This window comes from Fundulus heteroclitus, chromosome 3, assembly GCF_011125445.2.
Source record: "Fundulus heteroclitus isolate FHET01 chromosome 3, MU-UCD_Fhet_4.1, whole genome shotgun sequence".
Lineage (NCBI taxonomy): Eukaryota > Metazoa > Chordata > Actinopteri > Cyprinodontiformes > Fundulidae > Fundulus > Fundulus heteroclitus.
Genome location: NC_046363.1, coordinates 18,205,774 through 18,222,672, shown reverse-complemented (window position 1 = coordinate 18,222,672; position 16,899 = coordinate 18,205,774). Strand labels below are relative to the sequence as shown.

Here is a 16,899-nt window from a genome sequence, read left to right as displayed (position 1 = left end):
GCTTAAATAGCAAATGTATTCACCCCAAAAACATTTTTAAAAAAAACAATCCCATGGTCTAGCATGGTGGTTGTTGAATAAAGTTTTAGGGTTGTGTTAAACCCAATTAGGCAACATGATCAAAGTAAATGACATAAAAATTGGATCAGGTAGTCCTTAGAGTGGCTTGCTCTTGGGCAACATTAGATGTTTCAGCAGGGCAAGACACAAAAATGCAGCTAAAGTAATTAATATATGGTTAACTGATGAAATTAACACTGTGGATTTGTCCTGCAAGAGTTATGCCTTGAATCCAACAGATAATCAGCGGAGGAAGTGAAATTTTGGTATGTTGGCACAGTGGGCTTCCAGCTTCAATGGCATGGTAAGTGGCAGAAAAAAAAAAACAGGTGCAGATCGTGACTGTGGCAAAAACGGAGTGTTTTAATGACAAAATAATGCAAACTTACAGGGAAATCGCGGGAGTAACACGTCATGGAATACAGGTGGAATAATAGGCAGTGCTGGCAAGAATGCGGAGAGCATAATAGAACATCAGGCAGTTTAAATGAACAATTCAGCAAGGAACGAAGGAAACCAGTGAGCTTATAAGCTGAAGCAGGGTCGAAGAATGACACATGAACCAGAGGAGCAAAACAGAGGAAATGTGGAGCAGCTGTTGCAGAAGGAAGGCGGGGTAGCTGAGGGAGGGAGACTAATCAAGACAGAGGAAACTGAACTAAGACACATAGTGATCTAAGAGAAATAACATGAAAATGTACAAAGAACAAAAGAATAAACTAGAACTAAACACAAAGGAGTGAACTGATGGCAAAATTAACAACAAAATATGGCAAGACCTGTTAGAACATAAACAAGAAGGAGCTGCTGAAAACATACACACAAAAGAAAACCAAGCACCTGGAGAACATGACATTCAAAGACTTGGAGCTCCTCAAAAAAGATGAATGGTCAGGGATACAAGTAGAGACATGCAAAAAGCTGGTCAGCAACCACGGGAAGCACTTGGTTCCAGTAGTATCCAATGAAGACTTTCCAACTAATTTATGACAAGGGTGTGAATAATTTTGGATATGTCGTTATTTGTTCAAATGTAAATTAATAGCAGAGATGTTTTGTCCATAAGGATGTCTCTTGCACATTATTTTATATTTTGGGTGATACCAGTGTCATTTTCCACTCAGAAAGCAATAATTAGTGATTTATTGTCATTTTGTTTGTTTGTTGTAAAAAAGTAACGACTATGTTACGACTTTAGCAAAGCATATTATAAATGCAAAGCAGGCATTATGGATAAAATGCTGCACAGAAAGATAAAGTTGATTTGCATTTTGCACACATCCAAGATCGTAACCGTGAATTAAAAATATTTATTATTTTCCCTTTTTTTTGACATTCAAATGATACTTCAGAGAGCAACTGATTTATGTGGCTTTATTGGAAGATATATACAAAATAAACCACTATGATATGACAGGGCACATGAAAGTGATTAGGACAGGTCCAAGATGTTAAATATTAATTTACAACTCTATTGATTTGATGATTAAGTAATCGCCCAATCCACAGTAATCCACCTTTGATTATTTATTTATGAAAAATTTCAAGTAAAAATTGTAAGAACACCGTTTTTGTTCAAATCATCAGCTGCAGTGGTTCACTTTCTTGTTCTCTTCCAGTAATCTGGAAAAACCAATACAGGGTCCTCCAGAAACATAGCTTCACCTAGATGGCATCAGCAGAACTGAAATTGAAACGCAAACAGAGAGATAAACATTTTTAAACATGTTTTTTTTTGTTTTTGTTTTTTAGTGCCAAAGTGTGTCCAGAGTGAAGACTCACCTTCCAGCGGTTGCCACACTCGTTGCAGAGGACAAATGTGGTCATGGGCTCATCAGCGCTGCGGGTCTGCACCTGAAACACACAGAGGGAATATGCTGTGAGAGAAGAAAGAAAGTAATGTATGCAGAAAGTAATCATTTATCACTTAAAATAAAGTGAAACACATAGTTAGAAAAAGATCTAGTGAGGCATGAACTGAACAAAGGCTGATGAGGGAGTGGAAATCAGGTGAGTATAATCAACAGAATCCAATAGTGCAGTGCATGGAGCAGGATGATGGAGCTGGGGAAAATAGATTTTTTTAATTAACTAAAGAAATTCAAGGAGACACAGAGGAAACTGATGCAAGATGAATAACTCAACACAAAAAAACTGAATATTTTCAAATCCAAAAACTAGTTCAAGATCATGACAGGGGCCACACATTCAGTAAGAGCAACCTTCAAGCTTCCTCCAGGAAAGAGACTAAAAAACAAACAAAAAACAAAACCCAGACAGGTGGAGGGGACTGTAGTATTGAAAGAAGAGAAAAAAACCTCAGTGCATAACTAACACAACATTAAGAAAAAAAGGCATCATACAGATTTGCTGCTTATTGACCTGAACAACCTGTTGTAATTGGAGTCATAAACTCCAATCTCTACCAGATAACACTAAGGGAACAATATCTGACCATCAGATTATGACATTAAGCTAAAGAGAGTCCACCTTTGAATGGCTGAACAAAAATGTAAATTTAAATGAAGGTTTTGAATTAGCCTAGTCAAAGACTAGGCTGTGGTTTGACATACAATCTTTAAAGCCCTCCACTGTGGCTGGATTAAAATGATTGTGCTAACAAGAGTGGGCTAAAAATTCCTCCACAACGAGATAAAAGATTTCTCCTCAGGTATCACATACGCTTGATGGCAGTTCCTGCTGCCAAGGGTGACACAGGCAGGTATTAATTTTAGGGGGCAATTACATTTTGAGATAGGGCCAGGTTGGTTTGGAAAGTTTTGTTTGTTCGTTTGTTTTCGTTCAATAGAGGAAATTGTCATTCAAAAATGACAATTTTCATTAAATCAGAGTCTGATACTAGCATTTGTTTGATAATCTGAAACATTTAAGTATACAAAAAAAAAGAAAGAAACTCTAACCTGAAAATACTTTTTGTTCTTTTTTAAGTGGAGGTACAGAGGAGTAGGCAGCACCCACTTGTGTTTGTACTTAAAACTCACATTTAGACATAGTCAGTTATCTTGCTATGGTTTCCTTTTGTTTAAGCGGTTAGAGCAACCCCGTCTACCTGGTTGTAGGTGCAGTTCTTCTTCCTGCACTTGCCGCACTGCAGCAGGTCTGTGGTGGTCCCGCCGGTTTTGGCCATCTGGTGCTCCCTGATGGCCTCCTGGGTAAGGACGTTCCGCAGCTGTTTCAGCTCGTCACTGGCCATTTCCTTAACGCGATGCAGGAGAACGTGTGAGGTACAGCACAGTGGGCGGGAGACTTAAACTGTGGAAAACCTGCGTTGATCGCCGTGTAAAGGGGGAATTACCTCGGCGGACATGTTGGCGATGCGGCTCAGCTCGATGCTGCCTGCAAGGACGTTTCTGCGGAGCCCCGGGTTCTTGGGGTCCTTCAGGTTGCTGATGCGGCTCCGGACTCTGTTCTTGTATTTCATATCCGTGGCCCTGCTCCCCTGGTAGATATGTGCACTCACGCGGTCAAGGTCAGAAAGTAGTGTCTTCGTTTTTTATCTACTACAGGTGAGTAAAATAAGACCCAGCTGTGAACTGATGTCAGAAGTAAAAGGATATAATCTTCAATCTCTGCTGCCATGCTGTCACAGTTTGCTCCAAAGTCTTTGTAGTCATCTGTGAAAACCAGAGCATGTTAATCAACGCCAGACACCGAGTCACCGCTGCAGTCCAGTCTACTATGTAGAAACATTTTGTCTATATCTAGAGTAGTTTTTAGCCTCACTGTCTGTGCGCAGGGCGGCTGCCAGCATCTCAATGCACTTGTCTCTGACGGAGTCTCCGGTAGCCAGGTGGGGGGGTAGAGGACCCCCAGGAGAGCTGAAGCTGGGTGACATCGGGCTGGTCGGGGTGGTGGGAGTTCTGGGAGCTTCGATTTTACCCTTCCTGTAGAAAAAAAAGGTCTGTTATAGGACCAAAAAGCTCTGGGAACACGCTTAAAAAGGACTACAGTAAATTACCTTTTTTTTAATTTAATTTTATCTACACATATAGCAAAACAAATGACCTTTCATTAAAGTAAATGACTCATTCTTTTCTTTAAACATATGAACAACTTTATAATTCTGACAGTTTTTAAAACAAAACAAAAAACTCAGATTTGTATGTAATGTACCTCTCTATGCTGTCAGTAGAGGGTTTCCTCTCTGGTTGTCCAGGAGGCTTTGAACCCAAAGACTCTCTCCTAAGAAACACAGTCAAGATAAAGTCAAGACGACTTTGCATCACGTGTACTGTAGCATTGTGCAGACATCTAAATTCCCCCAAATAAAACATTATTGTATTCTATATTAAAGTCGGTCTTTGATGGTTTTTTATTTAATTTGTTTACACGTTTTCACTAGTCTCCAGTGCAATCTTTCTGATGATTACAGGATATTGTGCCGTGCGTAATAATAACGTATGAGAAACATGCTGGACTTGTGGATGGCAAGAGAAGTGTCAGCAGATTACCTCTTTGTGAGACTCTCATGTTTACAAAATGGATGGAAAGAAAACCCCTAACACAGAAATGGCATCCATCCTCCTTCAGCTGAGCAGCTAATCTACGTTTTCAGCTAAAAGCTCTTTAAGAATCAGCTTGTTGGTTCTTTCTGATAGAAACTAACCTGAAATGCCCAACATGTTTTAGCACTGATAAGAACGCTAAAGGATTCTGAAAAACATTTTAGCCGTGCTGCACCTGAATTATCGCAGATAGTATATATATATATATATATATATATATATATATATATATATATATATATATATATATATATATATATATATATATATATATATATATATGTCTCTTCTCTCAGGTATTTATCTACAGAGGTGCATTCAGCACAGATGAGCTTAACATTCTGACTGTCAGATGGGAAAAGGTGGCCAGGATTGTGTAGCATTGTGCTAAACTGGCTCATTTCTTATTTGCCGGACCAAAACTATAAATTGTTAATTATCAAGGCAAACATCACATCACAAAAATCACACGTGGGGAACATCAAGGCTCCATTCCCGGGCCGCTTTTATTCAAAGTCTATATGATCCCACTAGCTCAGATTATGACCAAACAATGTATTAAATAATCATCAAAGAATAATTTAACTTAAACTTTTCAAAACTCTGCTCTGAATAAATGAAATAAAAATGAAGCAACCAATATTCTCTCCAAAATACAGCTAGTTTAAAAAGAGGCAAGGCAGTAGTTAACGTTAACAATGGCCCTCTACAAATACGCTTATAAATGTAAATAAACAGCTAGGTAACATTTTCCTTTTTATTCTTCATTTTTGATTTGCTACTTTATATCATAACCTTATATTTAGCACTTAAATGAGTTTTTAATGATAATTTCTTGACAAAATGATTCCTCATTTGTTGAAGTATAAATGCTTGCATGAATGAAACCCTTGTCTAAAGGTGAGTTGTCCTACACATCCTGGCCGGGAAGCTGTAATTATAAATGATTGCATGTCTGTTTCTATTGTCAACGCTTCATTGTGAGAGCTACTTGACATTCTCCTGCTAAATTTTTGTACTCATGTTCTTTCCCCTTTAGGGCGTTCACATCAAAATAATTTGGGTTTTAAACGAATAAATACAAGTAAACTGGTCTGATTTGTAAAATAAAGGACCATAGCTCGTGTAGCCAGAAAAAAACCCTCTCTCATTACTTTTTTTAATTACCAAGACAGAGATCAGTGATTTTATCAAAGTCAGAATTTATTATCTTCTCATAAGGAGAACAGCATTAGACACATCTCCAGGAGAGGGTCTGATCAACTCTAGACTGCTCCATTCTGCTCCAGCTAAACAAATTTCAGAGAAACTACCAGCGCTATTTATGCAAGACGTCACATCACAGGTGTCTAACCCTCCAGCATCTCCTGGAAATTTCCCAGGCCCCAGCAAGAGTAAAAACAAAATGCCCAGACATAACAAACGCTGTAGCTGCAGCAGCGAAGTAAACTTTTTTGTTTGCCTTCTACATTTCAATACCTTGTTGATGATCTAGAAAGCACTGAAAAGTATTTCAGGTTTTTACTCCTATGTCTAACGCAGTCCTTAAATTCTTCTTATTTTTCATAAAAATGTTCTTCAAAATGTTATTTTGTTTTGTTTTGTTTTGTTTTTGGAGTAGGGATCCTTTTGGTGCCTGAAGGATTCTTTAGTCAGAGAAAAATGTCTTAGCAAAAGAAAAATATTCATCTGAAAATGTTCCAATAAAAGCCTGGAGAAATATCCATAATTTCCACCATAAAATATTCCAAGACATTTGTACACACTTTACCTTTCACCCGTTATCTTCTTTGGTGGTGGTGAGCTGCTTCTCTTTGAATCAGTGGATTCGCGTCTGCGTAATGACAAATTTAGAGTAAACCAAGGTTTGAAGCTATAGTTGGGGAATCCTGTTCAGAAACACTTTTTGTTATACTGAGTGAAATGGTCCTTCCATCTTAACAGTAGAAGGCCTCAGTAGTGATACCATTTCCAGAAAAATCGCAGACTCTACCTTTAATCTGAATCCACTGTTTGAATGTAATTTCTTCATTAGAGATGTTTGAATGTGTTTCGTACCTGACGCGCTTGGATTCAGCAGAGTGGCCTTTTGCAGGCTGACACGGCATCCCATCACTGGAATCTTTCCTGCTACAAAACAGAGATAAATCTGAGTCACTTGCACACCATTTCTGTAAAAAGTACACATTTTGGTCGATTCTGCACACACTCCTGCACACCTGTGTTTTTCTTTTTTGACTTCCATGGTGGACTTTTTGGGAAGAGCTGCTTTAGAGTTAGAGGAATCTTTCCTGACAAGAAAATGTGAGATTTTTAACTAATTTTAGTAGCGGAGGGGGGGAAAAAAGTGTATTGTTGCTATCTGTTAATAAGCATTGATCAAAGTAGGAAATCATGGCATTCACTTTGACATGCATAGTTCATGATTTTCTAACCTTTCTCTCTTGGTGTCATCTGAGAGCTTTTTAGATGCTTTGCCATCATCTGAATCTTTCCTGTTAAATTAAAATAACTTTAAAGATTGCCCTGAATGAAAGATGCCTGCAGTCAAATGAGTTTCTACCCATTACGAGATTAATTAAAAATATGCTGTAAAATGTAAGGTCACAGGTAATAAATCCGGAAAAGAAAGCACATTTTACCACACACATACATATTATATATATATATATATATATATATATATATATATATATATATATATATATATATATATATATATATATATATATATATATATATATATATATATATATATATATATATACACACACACACACACACGACAGGTAGAGTTAATTTGACAGAAGGCGGACCTGTCTTTCTTCACACAATCTGCAGACTTTTTCTGTGGAAGAAGCTTTGAGTCTGTGGACGACTTCCTGCTGCTGCTGCAAACAACACAAGGATTCAATGTACCGAGAGAAAAGCTCCAAACTAAGTCACATCTTCCGTGATTATTTCCCTCTGGTGCTTCAAGGCAATGCCGATATGAGCTCATCTGATCCAGACCTGTCTCTTTCCTTGCTCCCATCGACTGAGGGGCGCTTCGGTGGAGGAGCGGGGGGGTGAAGGTGGAGTGGGAGCGGAGGAAGGGGAGCGTTGGGGTCAGGAGGCTCTTTTCTAAATGAGACAAACACCTTTCAGCCAACATGAATCACTGCAGAATAAGTCAGTGACACAGAGGCTTTCGAAATTACTCACACCCTTGAACGTTTTCAAAATTTCTACACATTACAACCACATATAGGGATTCCACTATGGACCCTGTTGTGATGGTTTACCTCCGATTTGACTTCTCACATATAAGAACCGCTTTTATTGAGGCCTCATCAAAATGTCCTTGCTGGACCAGAGGTCTAATCAAAGCAGCATCGTCTGGTATGCCATAATATGCTGGGTCTGAACGCCTGGCAATTCATGTCAACATTTCTTTTAAATTAATTTTCTTAGTCTGCAAACTTAGAAAGTTATAAAGCTCTGAAATAATACCTAAAAATCTGCATCTTTAAATATTAATTATTGACTGTGTAGACCTTGAGTGTAAATCTGTCTTTTTTGTCAATTGAAAGGTTATTTGGTTTAGAAAAAAATGTAGCGTGAAACAGATCCAGTCACGAATTATTATATCTGAAGCTATAGCTTGTTGACATCTTTGGATCTTACGCAAGGTCAGTCTCAGTCTAATGAATATTATCTAAACCCATTTGTTTAGCGATGTAGCTGTCAGATTTGGAGACCTCCGATTGGTTTAGACGTCCCTCATGACGAAGAACATAACGGCTGAGAACCCATTAAGACAAGATTCGCCCTACCTGGTTAGAGAAGGCTAATGAACCTGTAAAATTTGGCAAAGTCGTGTAAGTATCCAATTTTTCCTTCAAACGCCTTGACTGGCAGTCAGCATCTTAGAAATTTCCTCTAACAGAATTTTGCTTCATATCCAACCTAGTCTCAATCCAGAGAGGGGGACCACACAGAAATCCCAGACTTGAACTGAAATCCTTCCAGTCTTAGAAGGACTTTTGGTCAAAAAGGATCAGTGCCAACAATATTCCCACCCAAGTCAAAAGGAAGAACTAAGCCATGATCCAAGTGGGTTCCCTGATATTTTAGTGTTAATTCTGGTGCTGATGAGTTTAAGCCGTCCCAAGATCTTGCATTCATCTCCCCTTTATTCTTTACTCCTTTCACATAAAAGTAGAGATGATGATCATTAGGATCAAAAATCAAGTCATCAAACCTTCTTTAGGCAGGATTTCTGTCACATAGAATCAAAATTTAATAAATTGCTGTCTGTGGTTGTAACGTGACAAAATGTGAAAATGTTCAAGGCACTTAAAATAGCAAATATTTCATACAGGCAGGCGTGCAGAGCCTAACCTTTGTGGAGGTGGATGGAGGTGGAAAGGAAGAGGAGCTATTGGAGCATTTGGGTCCAGAGGAACCTTCCTGATGTGAAAATGAGCTTATGTTTAATTCTTTGTTTGCACAACTAGGGAGAAAAATAGAAAACTTTCAAAACATGCATCCCAGCATGCCTGACCTCTCTTTCTTTATATCCACTGCAGGTCGTTTTGGAGGCGGAAAGGCCGGTGAAGGGCCGTGAGAGTGAGGGTGTCGAGAGGAGGACTCCTTCTCCTTCTTCCTGATCGTACATCACAACATCACAGATGTGAGCGGCATCACAACGGGTGCAGCAGCAGCAGCAGCAGAGTGCTGTTCATGTAAACACACACACGACTGACCCATCTCAGCATGCACCAAGCACAGCAGGAGTCCTGACATAAAACTGCGGGGGCAGATGTCAGTAGGGGGCCTGTTGAGTCATGCGGTTAGCAGCAGCAACGTCTCAGCGTGTCGTCAGCTCAGACAGGGGTCCTGACCTGTCTTTTTTCGAGTCCACAGAAGGACGTTTGGCGGGTAAAAGAGGCCGAGCGGGTCGAGGAGGAGAGGGGCAGCCGGTGGGATACAGTACGCTGCTGTCCAGCACTCCCCTCCTGAAATAAATGGCTCAATCTGAAGTGCTGCAAAACCTTTGTGACATAAAAGATTTACATCTGAGCCGCCAGCTGCTTACCTTTCAAAGATTAGTTTATGAGCTTCAATGGGCTTCTCTGTCTGAGCTGTGCCGACAGGCCACTCCTGTCTGCTTTTCTCTTTGTTTTTATCCTTCTTCCCTTCTTCTGCATGTTTCCTAGGCTCCTCGGGGGGTTTCTTTCGTTTCAGTTGCTCAACATTCCTCATCTTTTTCAGATCTCCCAATGATCTGTCTTTGAATGGGTCTGACTTGTGTTTGTCGCTCTGCATGTCTTGTATGTGCCTGTGTTTCCCATCATCCATTTCCACTTTCTCTGCAGGCGTTTGTTTTTCTGCTCTGATTTCTTGAAGGTGCTTCTCACTTTGGTGCTCTTCGGGGTGGTTTCCATCAAACCTAGGATCATCTCCGTGCCTCTTTTCGTTTACGTTGTTATTGTTGTGTCTCTCTTTCCTGTTTTTGTCAGAATCTGATTCATGTTTCAGTGTGGCCTCCGGCCTCCTGTGACTAAAAGAAACATATTTTACCTCTTACCCAGAGGCAAAGCTGTAGAGGTACTTTTCATTGCACAACATGCAGAAGGGACGAACGTGACACTCCACCTTAGAGTGTCTCAAACCAAGACTCATTTAGAGGAGAGGCTGCTGTGCTGCTATTTTGTGTATTACAAAGGTATTACACTTAAATTACTCCATATTTTGTGATGGTAAAACCAGGATTTTGTATGATAGACTAACCCACAGTAATACATTGCTGTAGAAATAAAAAGGAAAATATACTGGACTTCCATTTTCTCTTTCTTTTTTATATAAAAGTCTAAAAAGGGTATTGCATCAACCCCCTTTGCTCTAATACCCCTAGATTAGCGCAACAAATTTTTTTAAAGACCCCTAATTGTCTACCTGTGTGTAATGTTACAAAAAGATAGTGTTTTTACAAATAATTCTCTCAAGGGGGTTAAAACACATGTACGCACCAGTTGATTTGATAATCTTTTGCCAAGCATCCCCAATCAGAATATGTGCTACTATTGGTCTATGATATTTAATCCCAATAAAATAAATAGATGCTAATAGTCTCTGTCTTCTCTAAACCCCCAGTCGGTCGAGGGAGATGTTATATACACTGAGCCTGGTTCTGGTTCTGCTGGAGGTTTTGCCTTGCCATTAAAGGGGAGTTTTTCTCTCCACTGTCGCTTCATGCATGCTCAGGATGAGGGATTGCTGCAAAGCCATCAACAATGCAGATGACTCTCCCTGTGGCTCTACGCTTCTTCAGGAGGAGTGAATGCTGCTTGTCAAGACTCTACGCAGTCTGCTGTATTTCCTTAGAAAGGAAAGCTTTTCGCCAATCTGTCTGGATGATTTGATTGAATTTGACTTTGTAAAATACCTTGAGATGACGTGTTGTGAATTGGCGCTACAGAAATGACATTGAATTTAATAGTTGTGAAATGATGAACTTGTATAAAAGGACAGTAAAGTGTTGTGTTTGCTGTGCATGCTTTCTAATAATTCAAACTGTGGTTTCCCTGCAGGTGAGCATTTCTACAACAGCTTGGATACTGTCAGACATTCTGTTCCTGTGAGGCTGATAAGTTTTTTTCAGCAAGCTTGTCCTTGTGATTTAGAGTTTTTCCTTTCCAGCGCCCCTCTTAGCTGTAGGCCCAAGGTTTTCATGGTTGATCTCACAGCTGTGGAGCCGTTCCAGGTTTTCAGCAGCTTTCAAAACACCCAGTGGATAAAGAGCTTAAAGGTAGAGGTGTGTGAAAAAACCTTGGGAAAAATGTTTGCACGGCACAACTGTGAACAGTATTGTTTACATTCCTTCTACCCTTTGTGTCAGTTTGCCTTCTGCTTGGTGTTTCCTCCTTTTATACTTTCTCCATAGCTGGTCGAATATCTACATTTTGCCCTCAAGTTAGACAGCAGATCGCATGCATTAAAAAGTAGTGCAAACCTAAATAAACAGTAGAAAGCTAATGAATATCTGTAGACATTTCTTTCTTCTAGCTCAATATTAACAAATAAAACAATAATAGAAATAAATAATAAAAAAGGAGGAGTAAATCAGGGTCAATTAACATCCATCCCTTTATATCAGGTTAACAATTAAATCTCGTCTTTCATATGGTGGATATGTGAAGTAAATATATTGCTTAATTTTAGACGGATCATGGTTTTTATTTTATTTTTCATACGCCAAACGCTTTATGTATTGATGGTCTGGAAAGATACTTTGAAAATTGTATTTGCATCAAGTGTTGAGCATATTCAGTTAGTTCAAGATGTTGTTTTTCTGCTTTAGGGTGTATTAGATATCTGCTACCAGTAGATGAGGCATCAGTGACCACCACTGCCAGACAATTTTATCTGCACCAGTTAAAAATTCAGAGTGAAATATTTGTGTTTATTTTTGTGGACAATTTAACATTTAATATATTTAGCTACTAACAAAATTTGGTAAGTGTCTCTATAACTGTGTTCTTTTTATTAACAAAGAGCAAACATTTGCCAACTTGGGTTTGATGGAAGCAGAGGACATACATTATGGAGGACTGGAACTGACTAAATTAGAAATAAAAACAGAAATATATAACTGGCTAAATAAATAAAACAATACACTAAAAATCTACCTATTAATAAAAAATAGACCATTTTACATTTATTAATGTCTTAGTTTAAAATATCCTGTCTATTGACTTTACCACATTTTATAATTTCATTGACCTTCACATTTTTTCTCTACGTATAAGCATTTAATTCTCACTTGTTTTTTTTTTCCATGTATTTCTTTTAGTTATAGATGCATTTACTGTATTTCCCCCTTAAATTTTCTAGTCTTATTTTTTTTCTCACAGGCCTTTTTTATTTCCATGAATTTCCGTCTCCTTTTCTTTCATTTTTTTACGTTTCCTTATGCATTTCTGCCTCGTTATGGGAATAAGCTGGGCTGCTATCCTTTGCTGGGAACTACTGATCAGTCAGAAGGAAGGTGAATGGCTGGTTTCGAGATCTGTTCCCTCCATATCTATACTTCTATACTATGGTGTTAAAATTGTGCCACCAACCTGAGCATGCAGTGAGACTAGTTTAAGCACATGCACATAAGTCTAACTTATTGGTGGCACAAATAAAATGCCATATTGCGTATCGCATTTTTTGGCTGCTGAACAGAGGAAGTGCAGACACCTGCACACTTCCTTCTGGTTGGCCAATAGTAGAGAAGCTGACCCAATGAAGGACAGCCACGCTATTTGCATAATGGCGCAGAAATGGATGAGGGGAAATGAGACAGAAAATTTTATAGAGTCTATTTGGAAATGAAATGACTTATGGATAAAAAAAAGAAAAAAGAAAATCCAAGAGGGTAAAAAGACATAAATGCATCTATAAGTAAAAATAATGTAAAAACTGTAAAATTCTAATAAAATGTTTAAATAAACATGTTGAAAATGAATAGAGAAAATATATGAAGGTCAATTACATTATAAGAAATGTGGAAAAAAGATGAGATATTTTAAGAAAAGACATTAATAAATAAAAAAAAATGAATCTTTTTTTATTCAGCTGTACATTTCAAATGTCTAGTTTTATTGGGGAGGTCGTGGCCTAGTGGTTAGAGCAGCACGCTTGCACTCAGAGAAGGATGCAAGTACCCGGTTCGATCCGCAGTGCCAGCACTCTGGGTCCCTGAGCAAGACCCTTAACCCCAGAATGCTCTCCGGGCACCGCACAGTGCCAGCCCACTGCTCCCCAAGGGGATGGGTTAAAAGCAGAGAACACATTTCGTTGCTTTGTACTTGTGACAGTGCAATGACAATAAAGTTGAACTCTATTGTTATTGTGCCATTTAAATATTTCTGCTTTTTATTTTTAATTCTGTCAGTTTTGGTCCTCCATAATGTACCTGATGGTAATGACAAAGGTTTGCATCATAATGTACTTCCTCTGCATTAGGTGTCATATTCGCACTGTGCAACTTGTGTTTCCGAATGCCATCTGACTGACCTGCTGTGTGGCTCTGAGGAGGAGCTGTTTGCAGCTGCTGCTGCAGGTTTCCTGGGGTCCAAACCGTTCTTCATTTCAGCAACTTTCTCAGAGAGAGAATCCCCAGAGTCTGGCAGAGAGAGACAGTTAGAGGGAGACATAGCAGATGATTTAGTCTCAGCATGCAGTTCAACGTCAGTAAATCACAATATCTTCCAATAGTTCCCTTATTTTTGTAATTGAGTTCAAAAAGTTAAACTTAAATACTGTGTAGATTCATTAAACATGGAGAAATAAACTTCAAACATTTACTTCTGTTAATCTTAATTACTATGGATTGCAGCTCATGAAACCCAAAAGACAGAAAATCAGAAAACTTGAATCTTACATAAGACAAATTAAAAAAAACAAAAGGATTTTTAAAATAAAAATGTCCCGTTACGGCCTACAAAATCATGGGGAAGACGGCTGACTTAACAGTTGTCCAGCAGACAGTCAAGGACACCCTCCACAAGGACGTTAAACCACAAATATTTATTGGAGACTAGCTGATCTCAAAATGCTACTTACAAGCATAGCAGCTAAAGTTTAATGGAAGAAAACATGTGGTAGAATATGTGCACAAACAAAAGGAATAACCTCAGACAACTGTGAAGCAAAGTCCACTCAAGAGATTAACATAGAATCTATGTCATAGATGGTCAAAGTAAGGCTTGAAGAGCCACCAAAGACTGATGTGTCCAGGAGACGGCCTACAGTTGTAGACGTCCTTGTGTTAAACCACTCCTGAACCAGAGACAATGTCAGAACCGCCGTAGCTGATTATGGAGACAAAGAACTCAGCTGTTTCTCGGTGGTCTAACCTTTTATTTTCAGATTAAATTAAATTGTGCATCTCATTCGGAAATCAATGCCCCAGTGTCTGGTGGAAGAGTGGAAGGGCGCGGGATCCCCATTGCTTGAGGTCCCGTGAGAAGTTTCCACGATCAGAGCCCATTGTGGCAGGGAACCATGTCATCTGGTGTTGGTGCTCCGTGTTTGATCAAGTCCAATTTCAGCACAGCCATTACCAGAACGTCTTAGAGCCCTTCATGCTTCCCTGTGGAGGCGAGCTTTATGGAGATGCAGCAGGGCATGGCACCTGCCCACACTGCCAAAAGTGGCGACACTGTTGTGTGCTTGACTGACCAGCAAACTCACCTGACCTGAACCCCATTTGGATTTTTTTTTTTTTGTCAGAAGAAAGAAGGGAAACAAAGAGAATGGTAAAGAACAGCTGTAGGCGCTATTAAAACCCCAGCAGCGCCACAGGCTGATCACCTCCACACCATGCTGCGTTGATGTTTCAATTTGTGAAAAAGGAGGCTCAACAAAGCATTTACTATGTATAATATGGATATAATCAGTAGGTTGATGTTTGTGTATTAAAGGTTCTTTTTTATTGGCCTTGTGTGACATTTTGATTTTCTGTTAAACCGAATTAGGGGTTTCATTAGCTGTAAGCCTTAATAATCAAAATTAATAATAAAAAAAAGCATGTGAGATATATCATTCATTGTGTGAGGACTATGTCATACCCGAGTTTCCCCTTGTTGAAGGTAGTCGTTACTAACTTATCTGTGAAATTGTTATTTATTGAAGTGCACCCGCATATTAAAGATTTACGCTGGGAACTGCGTGTCCGGACAAGTGTTCTCACCAAGAAGTCTCTTCCATTCTTTAATGAGGATCTTTGCCAAAGAGACAACTTCTTCGTCTCTGCAGTGCTTCCTGATGTTGTTCACAGACATGCCAATTCTTGTTTCCTGCAACAGCAATGCAGAAAGAAACAAAAAAGGCTCGGAGAATGTTGCACTTCCTCAAGCCTCCATGTTGTTGCAAGACTTTTGGATGAATAGCCGTGATGAAACTAAACTCTTCAGTTTACCTGGAGAAGTTTAAGCGTCATGCTGAAGCCTTTCAACTCTTTCAGCAGGTCCATGGCACCTTCCTGCACTCACAGCACACATTATAGTTACTTTCAACCCTGGAATACTTATTGAATGCCTGCAAACACGTAAACAGACATCTGAATAAACCCAACGGAGCGTCATCAAAAGAGAAACTGCTTGATGGTGGTGGAGGGAAAAAAAACAAAAACACTTTCACTTCTATATTGTTTTGCACAAACACTGCGAACAGACGCATAAACCTCGTTTAATTTTGGCTTAACAGAGAAAGATTCAGCTGTCCCGAGAGTCGCGGAAAGTTTCTGCAGGATTGCAGCGCGAAAGTTTCTCTCATGTGCAGAGACACAACACTCGGGGCCCTGCAGGGCTTCGGCAAATCAACAGGCCGCGCTGTTTCCTTTGGGTTACGCGAATGTTTTTTTTTTAGGCTTAAACGAGACGATAGGGATAAGATCTGCAAGAAAGAGAAAAGTGACAAGACAAACTATCCGAGCGTGATCCGCGCAGCGTTACAAGCTGAAGAAGCGGGGGGTGCAAAAAACAGACGCAAACCCCGCGCCAAACACCTGTCGATCGTTTGTTACAGGACAGACAAGCTCTTGTTACACTCATGCAGAGTGACTCTCATCGAGTCCGAATAAAAGCTAAACTGCTCTCCAACGCCATGGTTTTGGTAGGGGTCCTCCCTGGGCCTTCGCTGCAGCACGAGGTGACATCGCGCCACCTGCGGGTGTCAAAATACAGCGGCCTCACCGTGTTATTTCTAGACACCATCTTGTCTAGCTTTTTAGCGATCCGGATCAGGTCCTCCTCTCGGGTCATCGCGGAACTGATAGTCCCCAATAAGCTGCTCGGCGACACCGATACCAATACCAGTGGAAAGCCCAAAAGAAGCGACAAAGTCGGGATCCGCTGCAGACTGGACTTTACGCACGGCGCACTCCATTCAGCCCAGAGGCGTGTCCTGCCGCAGGGTCACAGCTGACCAGCGCCACAACAAGCATCCTAAATATAGACGGTGTAGGGACGGTAACAAGCGGCACAGGCTTCAAGGTGGTTCCTTCAGAGCAAACTGGGGGAAAGTTGTGCTTGATCCACTAAAACTCCGCCTTTGAAACAGGAAATCAAAGGCTTCTTCAGCTACCTCGTTTAAAAAAGTCTCCGGATTTCTAAAAGTTTTATATTACGCTCTCTGAGTTGTGCCGCACAAGGTCAGTGTGTAATGATTAATCTTTGCAAACGGAGGGCTTTCCTGGTGGCAGTGCACAAATAAGTTATTTGCACATCTGGGCCGAACGCAACTGCTGGGCCAAAGAGCAGTCTGACACTGGCGCGTA

General features: G+C 39.9%; 1 protein-coding gene across 12 annotated transcripts; it reads right to left on the bottom strand.

Annotated features, from left to right (window-relative positions):
• Positions 1–399: 399 nt before the first annotated feature.
• Positions 400–16,664, bottom strand: tcea3 (transcription elongation factor A (SII), 3). Of its 12 annotated transcripts, none has more exons than XM_036131482.1 (21): positions 16,316–16,664; positions 15,541–15,603; positions 15,313–15,418; positions 13,635–13,743; positions 9,667–10,131; positions 9,473–9,586; positions 9,133–9,234; positions 8,970–9,038; positions 7,599–7,709; positions 7,403–7,480; positions 7,022–7,081; positions 6,806–6,877; positions 6,645–6,713; positions 6,358–6,420; positions 4,195–4,263; positions 3,805–3,965; positions 3,639–3,695; positions 3,377–3,531; positions 3,131–3,277; positions 1,843–1,914; positions 400–1,744 (listed from the first exon to the last, which is right to left on the bottom strand). In XM_036131482.1, the coding sequence occupies exons 1-21, from the start codon at positions 16,382–16,384 to the stop codon at positions 1,736–1,738; spliced, it is 2,220 nt and encodes a 739-aa protein (XP_035987375.1). In that variant the 5' UTR covers positions 16,385–16,664; the 3' UTR covers positions 400–1,735. The 12 variants fall into 12 exon arrangements, with proteins under 12 accessions (XP_035987375.1, XP_035987366.1, XP_021166186.2 ...); XM_036131473.1 differs by having other exon boundaries at positions 6,645–6,716; positions 16,316–16,663; XM_021310511.2 differs by having other exon boundaries at positions 6,645–6,716; positions 7,403–7,477; positions 16,316–16,663.
• Between the last annotated feature and the right edge of the window lie 235 nt (positions 16,665–16,899).